The following is a 23,618-nucleotide window of genomic DNA, read 5'->3' as shown; positions in this document are numbered from 1 at the left end:
TATGCTATTTTTTAAGCACTGTTCTGTTTTTGAAATATTCCAGCTACATAATGGAAAAGATTCAGAGTTAATTTGCTTTGGAAAATGTTATATGACAGCCTCCTATAGCTACACACTGGCAGAGAAGCTGAGAAAAGTCTTTGCTTAGTTAACTTTGTTTAATCCAAGTTTTCCAATGCTGACTATGGGAGTTATTTTTTTGAAACCCCCAACACTATCAACATCCTCTAGAACTTACGTTTTCATTAATACATTTTGGGTAAGCATCCATTTAAAACACCTTTTTATTGTGTGTAAGATACAACTTTTTTTCACTGAGAATCATCAAGAACCATGGAACTTTATTTTACCACAATTTTTTCCAAAGAAATAACTCATAACTTGACATAATTTTAATGTTTGAATGTTACATCCCTGCCTCTGCGTTACCAGAAAATTGTGAAATAACTGTCTTTTTTTACTGATTCCCAATCAGAATAACTGAGTAAGATAGCACGTGATTGATATAACATCATCTCTTTTACTCTCAAGAGTTAATTTGTTAATTCCATATGAATCTCTGAACTACTTTTTCCTTCTCTTTCATCAGCTTTTGATAAGACTACTGTATCCTCCCTTAAAAATGAAGGGGGAAAACTAGATATCGTTTGTGTAGATGAAGTTCAGTTCCCTTTCGTGAAAATTCATCATCACACTGGCTTAACCATGATAGGAATTTATTTTTATCACAAATAAAAACCTGAAATGAGACAGCCGAGGGATAAAATATGACTCAGCAGGCACAAGGTACTTGGTCAGGATCCTTCTGTTTTCCACCCCACCATCATTGCGGCAGCTGCCTTTTAAGTATCACCTTCTGAACCAAGGGGCTGTTGGGTCTCCAGCGATCATGCAGGAAAATGAGGAAAAGGCCCCCAAAATGAACACACTTCGCTGAATTGGCTCTTTAATCAATCTGCCAGAAATTCCATGCAGCTAATCATACATCTAACCTTATCCTTAGACTGGGTAGATGAGTGCTTTTATTTTAGTTGGGCCTATGACTACTCCAGCCAAAATGTGAATTCTGTTACAAATGAAGAAGACACAATCAGTTACTGGGTAGTGGAGTAGACAGACAGCAATTGTTGCTCCATCAAAGTTGCCTAATTGTTCCAAAATCTATACAGCAGAACTAACAAATATTAATAGGTGGGACATCGCAGAAGACGAGATGTCCATGGTGAATTGGTCTTAAATGTCCTGAGTAAGCAACTATAAATGATTGGCAAACATTCTCACAATCTATGGGTAGCTAGTCTTAAAGACTTCTTTGGAAGCATAAAAATTGTACATTTTGATGAACAGCATTTTTGTCTTACGGATTTGTGTTTGGGGATTTCACAATTCTTTGCCCTGCATAGGATCATTAAGATTTTCCCCTACATTTTCTCTTAGAAGTGTTACTCTTGCACTTAGATCTGTAATCCATTGTGAGTTAATTTTTGTGAATGCTGTGAGGAAGGGGTCAAACTCTATCTTTTCCACATGACTCTCCAATTGTCTCAGCACTATTTGTTGGAAAAGCTGTCCTTTGCCACTAAATTGCCTTGCCACCTTTGCTAAGAATCTATTGTCCATGAAGTAACATTTCTGTTTTCTAAGGTCTGTTGCATTGCTTGCTCTACCTGTTTTCATGTCAGCACCACATTGTCTCGACTGCTATAGTTTTATAGCTAAAGAAAGAAAATCAGGAAGTTTACATCCTTCAATTTCGTTCTTTCTTGAAAAAAAATAAAGAAGTGTTAACTGTTGTGAGTCTGCACACCTATACATTTTAGGATTACCATGCAGCTGACCATACAGAGAGATCTGCCATCTACTGGCTCACTACCCAAACGCTCACACAGGCCAGAGTGGGACTGGCCCGAAGCTGAGCGCCAGGAGCTTTTTCAGGGCCTCCCACATGGGTACAGGGCCAAAAGGACTTGGCCATCTTCTGCTGCTCTCCCAGGCAATAAGAAGGGAGCTGGATTCTACAGTGGAGCTGCTGGGATTAGAACTGGCACACATAGGGATGCTGGTGCCTTAGGCGGAGGCTGAGCCTGCTATGCAACAGTCCCTCGGTTCCAATTCTATGAGCAAGTGCTGTCAAACCTGCAAGTCCATTTCCAGTCCACATCCCTCACTGGTGTTTCTGCTGCTCAAATTCCTGCTTGATGTCCACTTTGAAGTTTAACAGTCATCTCAAATGTAGCAACCTTAAATCAGAACTTTTTGAAAGTTATGCTTATTTTTGCTTATCTAAATGGTGGAATTTTTTTTTAAGGAGACAAAGATGTTCCATCTGCTCATTCCCTTCCTAAATGCTTGCAGGAATGAGCCAGGCTGAAGCCAGAATCTGGAATTCAACTCAGATCTCTCCCATTGATGTAAAACACCCAGGTACCTGAGCCACTTCCTGTAGGATACAGTGACACAAGCAGCTCCCCTCAGAACGTCTGATGCCTCCTGCAAGTCTGTCCCTCCCCCGTCCCTGACACTTCACATGGAATCCTAGTCAACTGCAAACCTAAGAAGCTACCCATGGCTTCTCCCCTCTCTCCATACCTCCTATCCAGTATATTGACTTTTTACTTTCTTCCCGCCTTCCCAGGAAGAGTCTATGAAAGTAGTGCCCTACAATACACACAGAGTATAATGCACAGATATTCATGTCCTAACACATAGCCAATTCATCATCCAGAACCTCCCAGACACTGGCAGGAGACTGCAGTGTAACAGACTCCCCTGGCGCAGCAGCCGCGCTCCTTTCAAGCGTATGTGTCCCTCTGCTGCTCCTCTGGCTGCTCCAAACCCAGCACACCTGGAGGACTGAACCTGAAGGGGCTCTCTGCTTCCGGATAGCTGTCTTCAAAAGCAGAAGCTTGGTGGCTTCTCAACTTTTAAAGAGAAACGTGGCTATTCTTCTCAGAGGGGTCCATTACTCTGACAACTTTTATTTCTAAGAGGTATCTAGCATCGATCTGCTGCTTTACATGCAGGCTGCAACAGTCTTCACCTGCATCCCCATCCTCCCCAGCTTGGCCATGCAGCGCTTCCTGTCTGAACTTCACACTTCCATTGCTGTCGCTTGCATCCATCCATCCTCCACAAAGGAGCTGGAGTGAGCTTTCCAACTGTTGATGCGTGAGCTCATAATAATAATGAGAAATGTATTTTAGATGTTTTACAAAGGAACCTGTAAAAACATTTACAATGCTTATTCTTTCCAATGGCAAGTTAACATTGCTTAGTTTTTTTCCTTAAAGATTCATTGGCTGCTGTGGCACAGTGTGGAAAGCCACCACCTGGCACCTGCAGTGGCATCCCATGTGTGCACCAATTCATGTCTGGCTGCTCCACTTGCAATCCAGTTCCCTACTAATGTGCCTGAGAAAGCAGCAGAGGATGGCCCACGTGCTTGGCCCTTGCACCCACGTAGGAGATCTGGAAGAAGCTTCTGGCTCCTAGCTTTGGACCAGATCAATTCCAGCAGCTGCAGCCACAAGAGGATGAGAGCTCTCTCTCTTACTCTCTTTGTAAATTCACCTTTCAAATAATAAGTAGGTTTTTCTAAAAAGTAGATATTTATTTATCTTACAGGCACAATGACAGAGAAAGGAAGGGAGGGGTGGCAATAAAGAAGTTTTCCCTCTGTAGATTCTACCTCCAAATGGTCACAAACAGCCAGGGCTGTTCTAGGCTGATGTTAGGGGCCCAGGTATCCATCTGTGTCTCCTACATGACTGGCAGGGTCTCAAGGACTCCGGCCATCCTCTGCTGCCTTGCCAGGTGCATCAGCAGGGAGGTGGATTGAAAACAGAGCATCCAGTATGGCATGATGGCACTGTGAGTGGCCTTTTAAACCCACAGTGCCACAATGCCACAATGCCAACTCTTCTTAATGATTTTCCAGATAAACTCAATCAAATATTATCATTTTTTTATTTCTGCTTTTTTTTTGTACCAAAGGGAAAATATGGTGCTTTGGGCTAACATTTGTGATCATCTTTCTTTAGGTTGACCCTGTATTATGTTGGGATAGGAGGTTCTGCTTTGATTTTTGGCTACATGCAAATTTCCTTTTGGGTTATAACCGCAGCACGACAGACCAAGCGAATCCGCAAGCAGTTCTTCCACTCAGTCTTGGCACAAGACATCAGCTGGTTTGATGGCAATGATATTGGCGAACTCAACACTCGCCTAACGGAGTAAGAGGAAAATGTATAGTACATTCTACTTTATCCTCCCTTAGGAAGGACACAGAAGTGACTCGCCTACATTTATTTACTTGTTTCAGAGATATCACCAAAATCAGCGATGGCATTGGAGACAAGCTTGCTCTACTGTTTCAAAACATGTCTACTTTTACCATCGGTCTGGCGGTCGGCTTGGCAACGGGCTGGAAACTCACGCTGGTGACTCTGTCCACATCCCCTCTCATCATGGCTTCTGCAGCAGCGTGTTCCAGGGTGAGTGAGCTGCCCTAGTGGGCAGCTGTCTGGAAGAAGAAAGGCGAGCTCAACTTGCAAAGGCAAGGGCATCCTCTTTCCCACAATTGCTGTGGGCTGTGTTCACCACTAGCCATCCCTTTCTGAGTTATTTGGCTATATGTGCCTTCTTTTTATATCTTATTAACGTTTTTTAAAAGTTCCCTTCCTTTAGCAGCCTGAGGTGGCTGCAGAAGACAGCAAGGACAAAGTCAGGGTCACTTTCTGCGGGACAGTGACCTGCCACTGCTGCTCTAGAGAGACTTTTGTTTTCTAAGTTTCCAGATGAATGTTCTAGAATTCATTTCATTGGGTAGAATACAAATGATAAAGACTTAACCTCCTCAAGTTTGTGTTTTTCATAAGGTTTGGGATATACTGAAAATGTCTGCCAGTGACTGCTTTTACATGTTTCAATTTTTCCAACCAAATTATGAATTTGCATTTTAAATTACACATTAGCTCTGTTCCATGCTGTGAGTATACTGTTCTATATCAACCTTACTTACCCACTGGTTTTGAACCCAATACTCTCTGTAAAATCCAAAAGCAACCAATATCTCTTCAAATCAAAGTTTGGCGATTTCCTCTCCTAGCTTAGAGACACAGTGTTTTCGATTTTGTAATACTAATCGTCTTTCAAACACACATATAAACTTTTAATTATTTAAAAGGTAATGAGGCAGAGAAACAGAGAGATCTAATAGAGATTTTACATCTAGTCATTTCCTTGCCAAATACTAACAATCTGGGGCAGTGCCAGACCAAAGCTGGAGCCAAAAGCTCCGCCCAGGTCTCCCTCAAGGGTGTCAGGTGCACAAGCCGTCACCTGCTTCCTCCTGGGTGCACACCAGCGGGAAGTTGTTTCCAAAGCAAACAGGGACTTGAAACCAGGCACTCAACAAGCAGCAGGATCTTCTCCAGCGGGGTTTCTCCACAGCACCAAAAACCAGTTCCTTACTTTTTTTTCTTTATGGAAATAGAATCCATAAAACTCCGAGTTGATGTACCATCAGTATTCAATCCCCACCAAACAAGAACTTTCGGCAATAATTTTTTTTTAAATCAGCAGCCGATGAATTCTTTAACAATAGGCCTGGGTATTCAGACAATGCATTTTTCTTTACTCTCACTTGTAGTGTTCCAGTCCCTCTGTTGCTCCTTCTCTGACTTTCCAATGAAAATAAATAAAGGTAAATAAATAAGACTAAATTAATCAATAAAATCGGTATCCCCTGCCTGTTCAGAATGAGAAACTCTCAGAAGGAAGATAAGCCAGGTGTGTCTTTCACTCCAGGGCCCTGACTGTCCCGGGCAGGAGAGAGGGACCAGGGCTCCTGAGCGACGGCACTAAGGAGTCAGTTCTTCCACTAACTCAGCTCTTCCACCGAGTTAACGGACCATGAGCAGGAATCAAGCAGAAGCCACACTGCTCCAGATGACCAGTGCCCAGGGAACAGCCCTTCCAGTTCCCTGCCGTCTGGCAGTCACTTATTTTAAGATGGACTATTTTTATTTTAAAGGCAGAGTTTCAGAAAGAAGAAAAGAGAGGATCTGTCATCGGCTGGCTCATTCCCCAATGGCCACAAGCCGACTTGACGCCAGGAGCCAGGAGCTTTCTCCAGGTCTCCCATGTGGGTGCAGGGGCCCAAGGACTTGAGCCATCCTCTGCTGCTTTCCATGATTATACGTGGAGAACCGCATTGGAAGTGGAGCAGCTGGAACTCGAACCGATACCCATATGGGATGCTAGTTTCTTGGACTAAGCTTAGCCTGCTATGCCAAAGGCCAGTGCTGGCAGTCATTTATTAAATATTCTCTATGTATGAGACTTTGTGACAGATGTTTTTTCCAGTAAGAATGAATTCTTTTGATATTGTGTAAAATGGAGTTAAAAGATAAATTTCTAGAGGCTGGCAGTTGTTAGCATAGTAAGTGAAGCCTCTACCTGCGGCACTGGCATCGCAGATGGGAACTAGTTTGTGTCCCGATTGCTCAGCTCTGGCCATTGCAGCCATTTCGGGAGTGAAGCAGTGGATGCAAACTCTCTCTCCTGTTTCTGTAAACTCACCTTTCCAATTAAAATACAGAAATCGGGGGGGGGGGGGGAAGATGTTTGTTTTTAATGTCAAAAAAATTCAAATGTGTGTTGTTTTTAAGAATATGCATTTTCTAGGAACTTTTCAAATATTCATGTCACACACCCCTATGCAGGCAGGATCCTGTTTGCCTGTTCACACCCTCTGGAAGCCTTGCTCTGTGCATAACAATCAGACCAAGTCAAAGAGGCTCTACCATTTCCAGAGGGCATCCAACTAAGAATAGTGCCTCATGGGCCTGGCACAGTGTATGAATCTTCCTTCTGGGACACGAGCATCCCATATGGGCGCCGGTTCAAGTCCCAGCTGCTCCAATTCTGATTTACTTTCCTGCTAATGGCCTGGGAAGGCAAAAGAGAAAGACTCAAAACCTTGAACCTCTGCACCCCTGTGGCAGACCTAGAAAAAGCTCCTGGCTTCACACTGGCCCAACTCTAGCCATTGCGGTCATTTGGGGAATGAACAAGAGGATGGAAGACCTTTCTCTGTGTGTCTCTTTTCTCTGTAAATCGGCCTTTCAACTAAAAGCAATTTTTTTAAAAAAAAGTGCACCAAAAATCCCTCTAAACCAAGGCTCATTCAGTAAAAACCCATTTCTAGTAGATTTTTAAAAAACCTTAAGTAGGGCCCAGCTCGGTAGCCTAGTGGCTAAAGTCCTCACCTTGCACATGCCAGAATCCCATATTAGTACCGGTGCTAATCCCACTAAGGGAAGCTTAGTGGCCCATTTCCCATCCAGCTTCCTCCTTGTGGCCTGGGAAAGCAGTCAAGGACAGTCCAAAGCCTTGCTCCCTGCACCTGCATGGGAGACCTGGAAGAGGCTCCTGGTTCCTGGCTTCGGATCGGCTCAGCTCTGGCCACTGCAGCCACTTAGGGAGTGAACCAGCAGATGGAAGATCTTCCTCTCTGTCTCTCATCCTCTCTGTATATTTGACTTTTCAATTTTTTTAAAAAAGAAATAAAAAATCTTAAGTAGCAAATAAATAGAATGTTTAAAACAAAAAGAAAAAGAATATAGAGAAAATAGAAGAAAATGGAGTTAGGGATTTTGATGCTGGGCAACCTTAGGCTAGCTACATTCTCTAGGAATGCAATTCTTCGTCCCTTGTCACTGCCTCCGTCGTTCTTTGATAAGCTGTGGACATGATTTTGTTACAGATAGTCATCTCACTGACCAGCAAAGAATTACGGGCCTATTCCAAAGCCGGGGCTGTGGCGGAAGAAGTCTTGTCCTCAATTCAAACAGTGATAGCCTTTGGAGCACAGGAGAAAGAAATTCAAAGGTCTGGTCCTTTCGTTACAGTGGAATACACTTGTTCTCATCTCCGCCTTGGGATGCTTCATTGTCTTTTTCTTCTATCAGGTATACCAAGAACCTCAGAGACGCAAAGGATGTTGGCATCAAAAAGGCCATAGCTTCTAAACTGTCTCTCGGGGCGGTGTACTTCTTCATGAACGGAACCTACGGACTCGCCTTCTGGTACGGAACCTCCCTGATCCTCAGTGGAGAACCGGGTTATACCATCGGCACCGTTCTTGCGGTAAGTCTTGCTTGAGAGCAGAGATCTCTGGCCTAGGCCACCTGTTGTTACCTAGAATGGAGTCAGAACTCTTCCGGAAGCAACAATGAGTATACACAGGTGAACAGCTTCCTTCCACACATACTTGTTTCTGTCCACTGATTTATATCTACTTTTAAGTTATAATTATGAATTGATAGGATTATTCTTCCAGTGTGCTTTAGGACCCTTGTTAACCAAGCAGTATGCTTTTGCGAGACTCATGATTGAATTCCCTACTATAGACTCAGAGCTTTTTTAATCCAACAGTAAAAATTCCCACTCTCTGGAAACACTTTCATGTTCATCTGTGTTCAGATAAAGTGAGTCTCGGCAGCCATGTTGCTGAATGTGGATTGGACTCACCTGCCCTCCTCCACCTGCCCAGCATGCCAATGTAAAGTCTTGTATATCTCTAGGAGTTACATATTCGGTTATCATTTATTCAGGGTCATCCTTCTTAGTCTTAACAACAGACAGATCATTTTGAGATGAAGAAATGTGAGCTAACCTGATCATCTCTAACAACTTCAGTTAGTGTTTGGTCTTCCCAATGTGATGGACTTTCTCTTCTTTCAACTGAATGGTTCCCTTTTTAAAGAAACATTGATTTGCTTATATATCATTCATCTCTTCACTTGAAAGGCAAAGTGACAGAAAGAAAGTGATGCAAAGAAAAAGAGATTTGGGAGTGAATTCACTCCCCAAATATGGCCACAAAATCCAAGACTGGGCCAGAACAAACACAGAAAATAGGAACTCAATCCAGGTCCCCGACATGGCCAGGAATCCAGGTACTTAAGCCATCAACTGCTGCTTCCACAGACAGGGAGCTGGGATAGAGACAAAGCAACCAGGAGGAGAATGGCACGCCAGGATGGGAGGCCGGTGTTACCTGAGGTGGCTTCACCTGCAGCACCCAGAACACAGGCCCGAAGTGCCCCTCTCGAATTCAAGATGTTCACAGTTAAGGCTTGAAACTCTTCATTAAGTTGATGTAAAGTAAAAAGCAAGCATAAAGAACTTGGGGTCGGGTTCAGTATGGTAGCCTAGCAGTTAAAGTCCTAACCTTGCATGCACCAGTATCCCATATTGGTACCAGTTTTTATCTTGGCAGCCCCGCTTCCCATCCAGCTCCCTGCTGTAGCCTGGGAGGGCAGTTGAGGACGGCCCAAAGCTTTGGGACCCTGCACCTGCATGGGAGACCTAGAGGAGGCTCTGGGCTCCTGGCTTCAGATCGGCTTAGCTCCTGCCATTGCGGCCACTTTGGGAGTGAATCACCAGACGGAAGATCTTCCTTTCTGTCTTTCCTCCTTTCTGTATATCTGACTTTGCAATAAAAATAAATAAATCTTTTTTAAAAAGAATTTGGGGTTAATCCTTGGTCCTTGATTTATGTGTGCTTTTAGTATCCTCATCTTAGCAGATGACAACCACAAGATTACAAATGATAAACAGCTATTCCACATTAGGAAAAAGAATAATTATTTGGACAATGGGTTCTTATTTTTATTTCTTTCAGTATTAATTACTCAAATAGCTCTCTGTGAGCTTAAACAAAGTATATGTGAGCAGTCTTCAGAAAGTTTATGAAACATACATATTATGAAAAAAATGCATAGACTTTAAACAATGTGTGCACCAAAATGGTCTTAGCATGAACTTTTACAAGGGCCCCGTACTTCACACAGCTGTCTTTTCTCACGCAGGTGCAGGGGGATAACTCTTGCTTTCCGTCCCTGCAGGTTTTCTTCAGCGTCATCCACAGCAGTTACTGCATAGGAGCAGCCGCCCCTCACTTTGAAACCTTCGCGGTAGCCCGAGGAGCAGCCTTTACCGTCTTCCAGCTGATTGATAAGGTACTGCTTGGAAGCCCAACAAAGTCATGTCACTAAAACAACGGGATAAGCAAAAATCCATGTCGGCTAGGGCAAGAAGGTCTGCTCTTGGGCCGGGGTGGCCATCCGCTTTTGATAATAAGGAAGCATATTTGGGAGATCTACTATTTATTTTTATAAAGATTTATTAATCTACTTTGAAAGCATCAGAAAAAGAGGGAGAGACAGAGAGAGTCTTCATCCATTGGTTCACTCTCCAGGTGGCTTACAATGTCAAGGACAGGGCAAGGAGCCAGGAACTTCTTCCAGGTCTCTTATGTGCCTGCAGGGGACCAAGCACTTGGGCAGGTCCCAAGGAGGGATGTGGATCAGAAGCAGAGCAATTGGGACTCAAACTAGTGTCCCTGTGGGATGCTGGCATTATAGGCAGTGTCTTAACTCACTATGCCACAGCACAGGCTCTGAAGGATTGCTTTTAACTGCTTTCTATGAGGGGTTATACCCCTTGAAACCTTCATGACTAAGCCAATACACTTCTATTGTAGAAAGAAAATTGTGGCTAAAAAAAAAAATAGGAAGAAAAGGAAAAGGAAACACTACCTTTATAATTAAGTCTTTGAAGATTTATAACATTCTTCTTATTTTTTAAGAAACCCAGTATAAATAACTTCTCAACAACCGGATATAAACCTGACTGCATAGAAGGCACTGTGGAATTTAAAAATGTCTCTTTCCATTACCCCTCAAGACCATCTGTTAAGGTAGATTAAAACTATCAGTCTTTTTGATACTGTCTTCGATTGGCTAAACTTTTATGAGATTACTTGCTATTTTTTTATGAGGATTTTGATGACTTTGTGTAGAGATTTCAATAGAGAAGTTGATCATGGATATGTAATTCTGAAACACCCAGTTATATTCTACAGTCTCTTCCCTAGATTCAAAGCACTAAGGCATGTTCACCTCCCAGGAACAACTCCTCCAGACTGGGAAGCACACCAAATGCCTTGGATTCCTGGCGCCACCTAAGGGTGGTCTCTGGATGCTATCCCACTGAAAAGGGGCAATTCGTAACTTCCTGTTTTCTGACTTTCCGTCTCCCAGGACCTTTGCTGTGCTGGTATTTGTGCCTCGCACACACACAGTGCATCCGTGCACAACACACAAACACACATGAAAGGCACACACGTGGGGCACGCGGGAGGCCCTGGCCGGGCAGGTTCCCGCCCCGGGGTCTCTGGAGGAACTGACCAGAAGTCATCCCACTGCAATGGAGCACTGCAGCCCCAACCCCCGGGCTGCCCCATGGCGCGTGGGGTGGTGCTGGGGGTGCTGGTGGTGCTGGTGGCAGCCACGACCTGCTCACCCAGACACCCGGCCTGTGCCCGCCTGCAGGTCCTCAAGATGTCCTCACTGGCCCCCACTGAGGAGGAAGGGGACACAGCTGCCCAGTCCAGCCGAGAAAGAGCCGGACATGCCTGGCCCGAGAGAGGAGAGTGAGAAGGAGGAGGAGGAAGAGGAGGAGAAAGAAAAGAGTCTCATCGTGTAAGACAAGAGGGAAAAGAAAAAAGCAGAGAGGGTGACCATGCGAGTCCTTTGCTTACAGAGGGAGCCATTTACAACTGCACAGGGAAAGGGACAGAAACTGGGAAATTGAAAGCATACACTTCTTTCTGAGTAAGAAGAAAACAGATGAACTTAGAAATCTTCACAAACTACTTTAGACCAGGCACAGTGTCCTCATTAAAGAAGAGTGTGGGTCAGTTCAGTGACTTTTCCATTTGAAAAATGAAGTGCCCAGTATAAAAAGAAGGAAGAAATCAGGTATAAACAGTGAACTAGTGAAGAGGATCTTGAATTTCCTGATGGATCCAAAGCCTTCTGGCAAACCACTACCGACGTCTTACAAAGACCTCCAGCCAAGGCCGTGAGAAGGAACACAACAGTTCTGGAACAGCAAGGAAAGCGAAACGGACCGACTATCCTGAGATTCTGTCAGGTGAACCTGGAGGTGAGGAAGATGAAAAACAAGTAAGAATCCTCAGAGGAGGGAGATCAAGCAACGTGGAGCCGCCCACACAAGACATCTGAAAGATCTGAACCTAAACAGATAGCTGTTGCTAACAGTTAAGTATCTGTAAGAAATGCAGGTGTTATGCAGACAGCAGCACCACCACGAAGAACCGAAACGGTTCCAAGAAAGAAAGAGAATCTGAGGATAGTTCAAATGATGAACCTTTAATTTTAAAAAAATTGAAGAAACAACCTCCAGATGAAGAGTCAAAGGAAACAATAAAGAAATTGTTGGCCAGTGCTGGCTTGGCGAAAGTCACAATGAAGCAAGTCTATAAAGAGCTATGTGAACATTATCCTGCTTATGACTTAACCGAAAGATTTCATAACAACAACTGTTAATGAACTAATTTCTTGAGATTGTGACAGAGGAAGAAGGAGGTGTATGCCATTATAACCACTCAACAGAATGTAACTCCTTTTGTAAATCCTTGTTAAGTACTGTTGGCAGAACTAAACTGCCAACCTTTCATTGTCTTGAGTGCTACATAAAATTGAATTTGCCATTTTGAATCGCATTTCCACTCAGGTTTTAGTTAAAACTCTTGCGTGGCAGTAATTGTTCCTTGCTTCTATAGTTGTATTTTGTACATTTTTTCTTTCTTTATTTAAGGTCATAGATTCTTGTGATTCTTTTTTAACTAAATAGAACAAAACTATCACTGGCATTTGTACAAAGACTGTTGCGGTATTTAGTACATGAAATATTTTGAATGCACATCTCTTCTGTCAGAGTGAAAGCTCACTGACGGCTTAGACCGTAGAATAGAAACCACGGTTGTCCAGAGGACTAAACTGGAACTTCTCTGCATGTACATATATGTCAAATTGTCAGCATGACAGAAGTTATTTTTGTATCTTTAAAAACCAATTTGTTGTGACCTAGCAGCAAAAGTCCTCGCCTTGAACGCACCAGGATCCCATATGGGCGCCGGTTCTAATCCTGGTGGCCCCGCTTCTCGTCCTCCTCCTGCTTGTGGCCTGGGAAAGCAGTCAAGAATGTCCCAGAGCCTTGGGACCCTGCACCCTCATGGGAGACCTGGAAGAGGCTCCTGGCTGTTGGCTTCGGATCGGCGCAGCACCGCCCATTACAGTCACCAAGGGACAGAAGGTCTTCCTCTCTGTCTCTCCTCTGTATATCTGACTTTGCAATAAAAATAAAATAAATTTTAAAAAAAGTTTGTTGTGGATAGTATTTTAATATTTTTTTTGTGCAGATCAATTTTGAACCTCCTGTGGGTAGGTATCTTTCCACTTGTAACCCAGGAACAGTCGGTGTTGAAGCCGACAGTGTGACCGAGCAGTGCAGTCAGAACCCAGAGGCCAGGCACTGACCCTGCTCACCTGGCCCACCTTTAGTGCAGTTTGTAGTTCAACTGCTGAGACTGCAGAAATGGTTGTTGACACATTTTCTATGAAAGACACACCAAAACAACACATCAAAATTTCCAAAACTTTTGGGAAGAGGTTACATATTAGCACATTTGACTTACTAGTAAATGAATCAATTTTTAGTAACTGCTTTGCCCATACAAAATGTGCTTATAGAAAACTTGGACTGTTGTCATAAGTATGACAGAAGTACTGGATGTAGTACCAGGATTGTTACTCCAAAGTAGATGTAATAATAACATATAATATGATAATAATATGCGTATTTTTAACGTTAAAAAAATTCATGCATCTGTGTAATTGGGGCTTTTGGTTTTGAAGTTTTGGCCAATCAGGATTCTAGCCAATCAGCATATGGAGCACTCTTGAATGAGACCCATTTTATCTTTGTCTTACTCAGTTTATTAAATCTCTGGATTTAAATTAAACCATGCTGCTATAACAAAATCAGTTGATGTACCCATCTTTGCGTCATAGAAACTGATTTTGAATGTAAACGGGTGTTTTCACAGGTTTGACGTCTTTCCCAATAGTTACTATTTTAGGAGATGACATGTTTACTATCAGGGATTGGAATAATAAGCAACTAAGGGAGACCTAGAAACTGGCTTTGGATTTTAAATATTCTTGCAAACCTTGTGAATAAAAATTACAACTCAAAAAAAAAAAGGCACACACGTACTGCTGTGTAAACTCACACACGCACACGCACACGCACACACACGCAGTGTGCGTCCTCCTTCCGTCATTCAGCCCTGGACATATTTTGATAAGATGTCCTGTGAAAAGGTGTCTTTTGTCTCCTTATACTTTTACACATGCACTTACCCCCTCCAGAAAAGTAGTTATTGTTAAAGACTGCAAAACAATAACACCTGTTTCATGGGGGGAGGAGAATATAATTTTAAGGGTCATCAATCAAATTATTAGTGTCACCAACTTTTAATGTACAAATGCTCCTATTTCCTTACTTTCCCCTGACTAAATTTTTACTTGAAATTTTCTTTTCAACTCTTTAGGGGAAAAAATTATCATCAATTGCCATTATCATAAAAGTGTGGCCTCCTACCAAAATTTTATGAACTTCGGATATGTCTAGCTTCACTTCTAAATGTATGTAGTCGGCATCTAGATAGACAACTCTATTGCACAGTGAAGTGTCTTTTGAGATCTTAAAAAAAAATGACTTCTGAACTTCTGAAACCTAACCCTTTGTGTTAAGCTGAAGAATGCATTTGTTAAGGGTCTCCCCCCACCTCTCCTCTCCCAGTTTAAACAAATAAAACTCCAATTCTTCCAAAGAATGGGCAGAAAGGAGTAAAAGTGCAGGTGGGAGATGATGTGGTCCTGAATTTCTCACCTCCTTTAGAGAATGCCAAGCAGGGCTCTTTGAAGGTTTTGCAAGTGGCTATTTAGAGGGTTGATTCCTTTACAAATGGTGAGATCAAAGGGCTAGAATGCAAGAGGAGCGCCTTTGTTTCTGCTTGAACCCAAAGTCAGAGAGATGAGAGTGTCTCCACTGGATGGCTGATTGTCACTTGGGTAATTAGCGGGAGGATCCACTTCCCAGCCAGGTGACTGGGACTCTAGCTGGAAGTCAACTCCCCAACACAGGAAAATGCTCCCCTTATGTTGAAAATTCCTTTGACAATCACCATGGGAGAAGGGAGATTTCTCAGGGAGAAGTCTCTCGCTGGGTGAAAAGCTAAGAAGTCTTGTAACAAAGTCAAGTGTGTTCTGTGGAGGAGCCTCCTTGAGTAGCTCCCACACAAAGCTTGTCTGACAATATTTTATTCCGTTGTTACCAACTGGAAGAGGAAACGAACGTGACAGCCATGAAATTATTGTCAAGCATGTTAGCTAGAAATACAGTTTGTCATAGCTGGTAATATTCCCTGACTACTCTTAGCATTCCTCCCTTCTAACATGGAAACTGGATTTTACCATATTCCCTCACCAATTAGAAGGGTTTTCATCATGCATATACCTAGAACATCACAAGACCTAAATACGTCTGTAGAGTTTTCCGGAGACTGAAGTTTACAATTCCTCCAAAGCATAGCCTGCTCCAACTGCATCTTTTGCCTTCCTGCATCCTAACAGGTTCTGAGCGGTCTGAATCTCAAAATCCAGCCAGGAAAGATGGTAGCCTTGGTTGGCCCCAGCGGCAGCGGCAAGAGCACAGTGGTCCAACTTCTACAGAGACTGTATGATCCCAGTGATGGCTCCGTAAGTACAGATGGCAAAACCATGTCTGGTCCATGGGCAGAGATGGGGAAGTACCTCCTGGCACACACAGAGAACCAGCTCTGCACAGTGGAGCTGGGAGAGGAGCCACCCTGTTTCCTGGGGCGCTCACTGCTTCTACAAACGTTTAGACCCTCCCTGCCTTGTATCAGGCACTGTTCTGGGTTCTGGGAGCCCCTCAGTGAACAAATTCGATTAAAACATCTCTCCCTTCATGACAGCTAAAAGGCAGAGATAAACGATAAACAGAATACATGAATTATATAGGCTGTCCAAGAGAATGGATGCTTAGGAGGGAAGCACCACAATTGGAGCATTCAGAATGGATCAAGAATCATAGTTAGTTGAAACATTGTAGAAAGAATGGTGTCCACAGAAAGTCCCCTCACCACTGGACTTTCCTGGGGTGTAGATGTTTGTTCTTAACCTTTCTCCACCTGAGGCGTGGCGCGTAGCATGGGATGACAATATTTACAAACGCAAACGCTCACCTTTGAGCACGATCAAATGCTGTCTGAAGGGAATTGAGAGGTAGAGGTCATGGTTCTGTTTAAACTGCATCCCTCTTCAGGTGGACCATCCCAGATCCACCCACAGGTCTATCCTGACACTGACCAGACCCTAGATTGGTTGGGTGGTTTTTGTCTATGTCATGTAGCTGCTTTTCCTGTACCCAGGGGAAGAAAAAGAGATGCCACCAGCCTCTGCAGGAGCTACGGTTACCACCCTGGCCTCTTTCACCAGATCACATCAGGGCAACGGTCATGCACTACCCCTAACAAGACAGGGGTCAGGCAGAATCTAGTACATACAGCCCTGGGTCTTTTATTACAGAGTAATGGGCAAAAGAGCCAGCAGGAAGGCTGCGCCCTGAAAGAACTTCAAGGCAATACAGGTCTTCAACTAACAAAACTGATTTGCCACCTGAACCTACATTTCTATCACCTCCAGCTTTAGCACATGGAATGTGCAGACCTTAGAATAAAAGCATTCAAAGGGCAAGTGGGGAGAGGGGTGATGGGTTCCCACCTCTCAGAAAAAAAAGTCCCATCGCTACGCAAATGTCCCAAATATCCTATCAAGAAGTAAGACAGTCTTTGATTCCCGACATGCACTGCTTCTCGGTGTACGTGACACAAATAACCCCGAAGCCTGGTCAGTGGAAGGTGTCACCAAGGGGTTCCTGGTTCGGCTCTGCAGATCACGGTGGATGATCGGGACCTGCGAGCCTTGAACGTGCGGTGCTACCGAGAACACGTCGGGGTGGTCAGCCAAGAGCCCGTCCTGTTCGCGACCAGCATCAGCGACAACATCAAGTACGGACGCGACGGCGTGACGGACGAGGAGGTGGAGAGGGCAGCGAAGGAGGCCAACGCTTACGAGTTCATAATGGCGCTTCCTAAGGTGAGCCCAATCAACTGGCACAGAACAGGGGCCGTGTAGCCATCCTGCTGATTGCCAGGCTCTGCCCGGCTAGATGTGCCTGCCAAAAGTGGGTTTGCAAAAGTGGGTTTGCGAGGCCATCTTGTGGCCGCGAGGGGGAAATGTTACCGTTACAACCACCACGGAAGGCAGGCAGGTGAAACATGACCTCACGCTTGGAGGAAAACAGACCCCACTAAAACCCGTGGGCCTATCAGCTCTTAACGGGCAACTAACGTGGAGAAAGAGCTGGAAAATCACTCTTTTCCGTTTCCTGAAGCACTAGTTCAACGGGGTCACCTGAGATTGTTGTGGGACGCTCCCTCTGAAATGTAAAAGAACGGGAGTTGAAATTGAAATATGAGCAAGTTTTTCTCATCTTGGAAAAGGCTCACTAACCTAAATATGTGTATTTCGTAAACTATTCTCCCCCCCCCTTTTTTTTTCTTTCTTTTGATTTAAACAAATGTTATAAGGCCAGTAAAATGCTCTCTCACAATTCAGGGTCCTTCTTATCCCAATATTTAGGCAAGCAGAATCAGCCAAGGGCAGGAATGGAAACTTGTGTGATTTGGAAAAACACTTCGTTCCTCTTGACTTTTTTTTTTTTTTTTTTTTTTTTTTTTTTTTTTTTTGCCTGTTTAAACTATTTTCTTCTCATGTCCAAACCTGTTCGATTTCCCACTTGGAATTACAGAGTTCCCCGGTGCCTCTTTACCTGTATGTTCCTTCTTGCTTGTATGAAAAAGACAAAGACACACCCTGCTATAAATCCCATAGTGGATCCTAAAGATATAACCCAAAGGACAAATTAAAAGCACTGGCTTATCATGATGAAAACCAAATTCCACAGACATGATTAACCAGATAGAAGTCAGCATAAAAATAAACTTTTCAAAAGTGGCTGGGTTCAGGCAGATAGAAAATTAGGGAAAGTTGTCTTCAAAAATGAATTCACTGGGGGGAGGGGAGACGTGATGTGATGGCTAATCCTCCCACTGCAATGTGGGTGCCATGTGGGTGCTGGTGTGTCCCAGCTGCTCCGCTTCCATGCAGCTCCCTGCTTGTGGCCTGGGAAAGCAGTCGAGGACGGCCCAAAGCCTTGACACCCAAGTAGGAGATTCAGAAGAGGGTCCTGGCTCCTGGCTTCAGATCAGCTCAGTTCTGGCCGTTGTGGCCACATGAGGAGTGAGCCAGCGGGTGGAAAATCTTTCTCTCTATACGTCTCCTGTCTGTAAATCTGCCTTTCTGATAAAAATAAACAGATCTTTTAAAAAATGAATTCATTACTTCTCTAGTAGGCACATCTTTTTTAAAATGAACATGTTAGAATTAGATGAAACCAGCTAGCCATTTGCCCATAAACAGCAATAATAATAATAATAATAAAACACAAGAGGCATAGGACAAATGTTCCCAAATGTTACACCAGAGGTAGTGACACCCCAGGATCCTGCAAGGGGGGTGGGTGACTGCACCAGCATCACTCTGCGTGGGAACTGCAGCCTAACTCCCTGAGCTGGGCCCAGGCACAAGACAGCAGGCCTTTGAATGAGCTTGAGCAACTGGGAGGGCAGCCCGGGAGCTGTGCAGCTGAGCTGGAGGGGCGGAAGGCCCTGTGAGCATCCCACAGAAATCCTGTCTGAGAATGAGATCGCCAAGATTTGCCAAGAGTGCAGCAGCTACAAAACCGAATGAAAAAAAAAAAAAAAGAGAGAGAGAGAGAGAGACAGGGAGTTGCACTGAGCTCTGCACTGACAGTGCAGCCGAGCCCCCTGGAGAGAGCGGGTGAATGCCTCTCTAACACTCCAGGCATGTGGCTAAGACACTCACAACACCACACCTTAGCAGGGAGGAACCACACCCTAGAAGCCACTCAACTCCAGACCTGCCCTAGTCAAGCCTAAAACCAAGCCAAAACAAGATCCCCAGAGGAGACAGATTTTGGGGATCAAGTCTTGCCAAGCTACAGCTAAACCCAGACAAACCTTTCAGCCAAGAATCCACAACTTCAACACGGTCAACCAATGTGGAAACTGCCTTCTCTCACAAAAACCACCAATTTTTTTTTTTTTCAGAAGAAGCCAAAATTCAGAGTTCTCCAAGATAAACACATTGTTAATCAGTGTGGAATTGATAAAAATGGGATGTGCAAAGCACCAGGAGAGCATGGCCTTACACAGGAAACAGTGTCCTGAATGTGTGTTAAATGGAGAACTAGACAAACCCACCAGGGTAGCTGACAGAACAAGTGGACAGACCTTCAAGAAGCAACACTGTCAATCCACCAGATGTAACTGATGGGTAGAGCGAATCTCTCCCAGACAGCAGAATCTACTGTTTTCAGGAAAGTTCACCCAGATAAGCAATACCTGGGACATGACAAGCACAAATAAAATAACACCTTGGCAGTTTCAGAGAAAACACAGACCTAGAGTCTCTGTCCATAAACAAACAAAAAAAATTAAACTAAAAAACCAATATAACAGAAATCTACTTGGAAAAAGCACACACATCGGAGAATTAGATGGGATACATCTGTAACTCCATGAGGAAGTCGCAAGTCTCATTAATCCTTTTGTACTTGATAAAAGGGAAGACACATTTAACAGCTCTATGAAAGCTTCGAGAGAAACACACAGTACTAAATGCTTACTTTTGGAAAAGAAAAAACAAAACCTACTATCTTCAAAACAAGTTTTTAACTTAAGAAAGAAAAACAAATCAAACCCACAGCAAGCAGGAGAAAGGAAATCAGAGAGACCAGAGCAGAAACGGGTGAGAGAGAAAAAGGGTAAACTTCAGAATCTTTGAACTCAAACTCTGGCACCTTGAAAAAATTGATAAAATCGCTGAAACTGTAGCAAGGGTAATTGGAGAGAATGAAAATGACCAATATCAGGAATGAAAAAAAGTAATGATTATCAATCCCAAAGACAGTAAGAAAGTAACAAAGGGTTAGTGTGCACCTGTCCGTGCCTATACACTTGAAATTTGAGATAGAGTCAATTTCTTAACAGATGATACAAACTACCAAAACCTACTCAGGAAAAACAATAACCTTATCTGCCACAGGCTACAATTTTCTTCCTGGACTCTCACTCATATGAAAAAGAACTACTACAAAAGCCAACTTCTCCCTAAAGTTTTTCCCAATCTTGGGAGACTTTGGGTCTTCTTTCAGGAAAGAATTTTTCATAATGCATCATTCATAAAGTACAGAGGGTCATACACCTTTTAGCACCAATGAAGCATGGTTATGCTTGAAAGTCACAGTTTATTTCTTCAAGGGTATTCATTTAAATAGTCTTCCCAAACCTTGTATTTCTAGGATTTGACTTTCACATTTAAAGAAAAAAAATCAAGTTTATTGGTGAATAATTTTATGCTAAGAGAATTAAAGCCAGGAACAGGGACTGGTACTATGGTATAATGGAGTAAGCCAACACCTGACATCCCATGTGAGTCCTGCCAACTCTACTTCTGACCAGCTCCCTGCTAACGTGCCTGGGAAAGCAGTGCATATTAGGATAGCCCAGGTGATTGGGCCCCTGACATCCACCTAGGAGACCCAAAGGATGGAAGATCTTGGCCAAAGGATGGAAGATCTCTGTGTGTCCCATTCTGTAACGCTGCCTTTCAAATAAGTAAGTAAATCTTAATAAAGAGTCAGAAGTCAGACTAAAGCAGTGACTACGTTTCAACTGTTGGCAGTTTCTTGTTCTCATCATCCGATCACACTAATGTTTCTGTGTTTTCTCCTGTTTTTCACCAGAAATTTAATACACTGGTGGGGGAAAAAGGAGCTCAAATGAGCGGAGGGCAGAAACAGAGAATCGCCATTGCCCGCGCTTTAGTCCGAAACCCAAAGATTCTGATACTGGATGAAGCTACGTCTGCCCTGGATACAGAGAGTGAATCTGTGGTTCAAGCTGCACTGGAGAAGGTAGGCAGACAAAGGCATGTTCAAGCCACTTGGGTCGTCACCACTGTTCTTAAACAAAAGACAGTGTGGTGTGTGGTGTGCTTTATGTGGCGAGTGCAGAGCAAGCAAGCAGGGATGGTTCCAGAAACATGACTTGGTCATGGGAAGAAAGTACAGTAGTTCTGGCTGAAAACCAGTGCATCTGTGAGGCCACCCTGCCAGCAAGCATCCTGCTCTGCCCTCTGTCTGCCCAGTGTGCCCTTTCCAACTCCCCATTGCCCCATTGTTCCTACCATCGCCACTGTAGCCACATCCAGCTGGTGCCACGTCCGTATTCATCCATGGGATGCTCAGCTCTGCCCCGCTCCCTACTTTTGGGTCATTTTTATCTGATTTCACCACAAATGGACAAGCACTGACCTTAACCATCCCCTCCAGCACCTCGGTCCCCTCAAGCCTCACACTGACCTCCTGACACTGCAGAGAGCTGTATCTGCTTCATGGCCCACAGGCCACAGTGTCCCAGTACGAAATGACACTTATTCATGGAGGGGAATTGAGCAGTTTTATTCATGGTCAAACTCCCTTTTTTTTTAATCATGGCCTTCAGACTCCTCAGAAGACATCAATGACACGGCGTATTTTGCGTTGGCTTAGAAAGGTGCAAAGTGGCTTGCTCTCTGAGACACTGGCATGAATCTCATTTTCAGTGCTGACTTTCTGTGGTCAGAAATGGACACTGGTAACCAGAATGCTCACAGCTTATTAAGAAATAGATTTCTATTAATCCTCACACATCAGATTGTGTAAGTTTTTCTCCATGTTTTCCTTCCATGGAAAGAGTGGCATATGGTACTTGCATGATGTGAAAAATATGTGTTTACTGCGGAGAAAGCGTGCCAACTGGATTCATCTTGGTAAAGAAGCCAAGAGCAGTTAATGCTTTAGTCACTTGTTAATGCTTGGTAACCAGGACAAGCATGTTTACCCAGAATTCACTCAATAAATTTTCCTTGATTATTGTAACATTAATTATTTAAGCCTTGAAGGCATTAAAATTACACGTAACAAATTCTTACTGCATATAGATTTTTATAGTGTGTGAAATGGGCTCTCAAGTTGTTTAGAGATTGAATATGCCTATTGTCTTGTGATCCAATATGTTAATAACTTGAGACAATCAAAATTAGTTCCAGCTTTTAGAGTATTATTTGTTGTCAACAAAATAAACTCAAAGATTTTTTCCCCTACTGGTTAAAGTAAAATCCATCACATGGGTGTACCAGTGAACAGAGGTGAAGGCAGCATATATGAACATATCATCATGTGTCATGCCAGAACAGGGATACATTCTCAGAATGTGCCAATAGGAGATTTGGTCACTGAGCAAACACCACAGCATGTACTTACACAAGCCTGTAAGATGTAGGTCCTACCTCACCTGGGAGTTACAGTGCAATTACTGCTCGAACAGTTACATCATACTAATGTCCTCAAAAATGTACGATTTTTAGCTCTTTTTTTTACTTAATAAATTTATTTTTTTTAGATTTTTGACTCTTGTGTAAGCTTAGAACACAAGCACATTGTACAGCTGCACAAAAATATTTCATTCGGGGTTGGGCACCATGGTAGAGGAAGGCTATGCCACTGCTTGGGATACCCACATCCCACATTACAATGTCTAGGATGGAATCCAACCCCTAACTGCCAATCTTAGCTTCCTGCTAATGTGCCCAGGCAGGAGGCAGTGGATGTTGGTCCCAATACTTAGTTTCCTGCCACCCACATGGGACAGAGGCCTGGCTGGAATTGCAAGCTCCAGGCTTCAGCCTGGCCCATCGCCAGGTACTCTGGCAAGTGAACCAGCAGATGGAAACTTTCTTTCTCTCTCTCTCAAGAACTTGTACATGACTTTGACGCGGGATTCTTCAACAACATGAAGGCCTCCTTTCCGGCTTCCCAAGTTCAGGATTTTTAGTTTTGCATCACTAGTCAGTCAGCAGGAGGATCTAGGGTGAATGGATGAGTGTGTGTGCTGAGCTATGGGCCTCCCTACGCTGTGGGGTCTGGACCTGGGTGCCAGTGCTGCAAGCTGTCCCAGTAGTGGGAGCAGAGCTGTGAGCACCTGCAGCTGGCAGCCCTTGGGGAGCCAAAGAAAGCCATGCTGGCTCTATGATAGGACCGGCTTTGGACACATTTAAAGTGGGCCGCAAGCCTAAGGCATGACTTTTATGAAGGCAGGTCCAGCCCCATCCATCACATCAGCGGCAGTCCCATTCCTAATTATAAAAAAAGGGGTCCGTCCCATCAGAGCTGCACTGTGTGAAGACAGATTGGCTTAGTGCATCCCCCAGAGGCAAGCGTTCCCTGACATAGTCCTCTCACCACGAGGCACCCCGTAGCTCTTTATCAGAGAAGTTCGCCTTTATATTTGTTCTGTTTTAAAAGCTGTACAAGAATATTGGTGTATTACATTAAATTGCTGGCTATTTTATTAAACTAACCCTCTGAGTCAAAGTTGGGCTAACTTACACATACACGTTTTGGTA

At 43.8% G+C, this 23,618-nt stretch overlaps 1 protein-coding gene and 1 pseudogene across 1 annotated transcript in view; both read left to right on the top strand.

Moving 5' to 3' along the window:
• Positions 1–23,618, top strand: part of ABCB5 (ATP binding cassette subfamily B member 5) — a 70,325-nt gene that overhangs the window by 6,207 nt on the left and 40,500 nt on the right. The window contains exons 4-12 of the mRNA XM_058678080.1: positions 4,041–4,232; positions 4,322–4,493; positions 7,769–7,893; positions 7,974–8,151; positions 9,915–10,028; positions 10,658–10,768; positions 15,576–15,701; positions 16,920–17,123; positions 20,917–21,087. Of these exons, the coding sequence (XP_058534063.1) occupies positions 4,041–4,232; positions 4,322–4,493; positions 7,769–7,893; positions 7,974–8,151; positions 9,915–10,028; positions 10,658–10,768; positions 15,576–15,701; positions 16,920–17,123; positions 20,917–21,087 (1,393 nt within the window). The remainder of the gene's footprint in view (positions 1–4,040; positions 4,233–4,321; positions 4,494–7,768; positions 7,894–7,973; positions 8,152–9,914; positions 10,029–10,657; positions 10,769–15,575; positions 15,702–16,919; positions 17,124–20,916; positions 21,088–23,618) is intronic.
• LOC105941654 (protein DEK-like) lies at positions 11,278–12,438 on the top strand (annotated as a pseudogene).

This window comes from Ochotona princeps, chromosome 20, assembly GCF_030435755.1.
Source record: "Ochotona princeps isolate mOchPri1 chromosome 20, mOchPri1.hap1, whole genome shotgun sequence".
Classification (NCBI taxonomy): Eukaryota; Metazoa; Chordata; class Mammalia; order Lagomorpha; family Ochotonidae; genus Ochotona; species Ochotona princeps.
The sequence above is the reverse complement of the archived record's forward strand: the minus strand, read 5'-3'. Positions and strand labels throughout refer to the sequence as shown.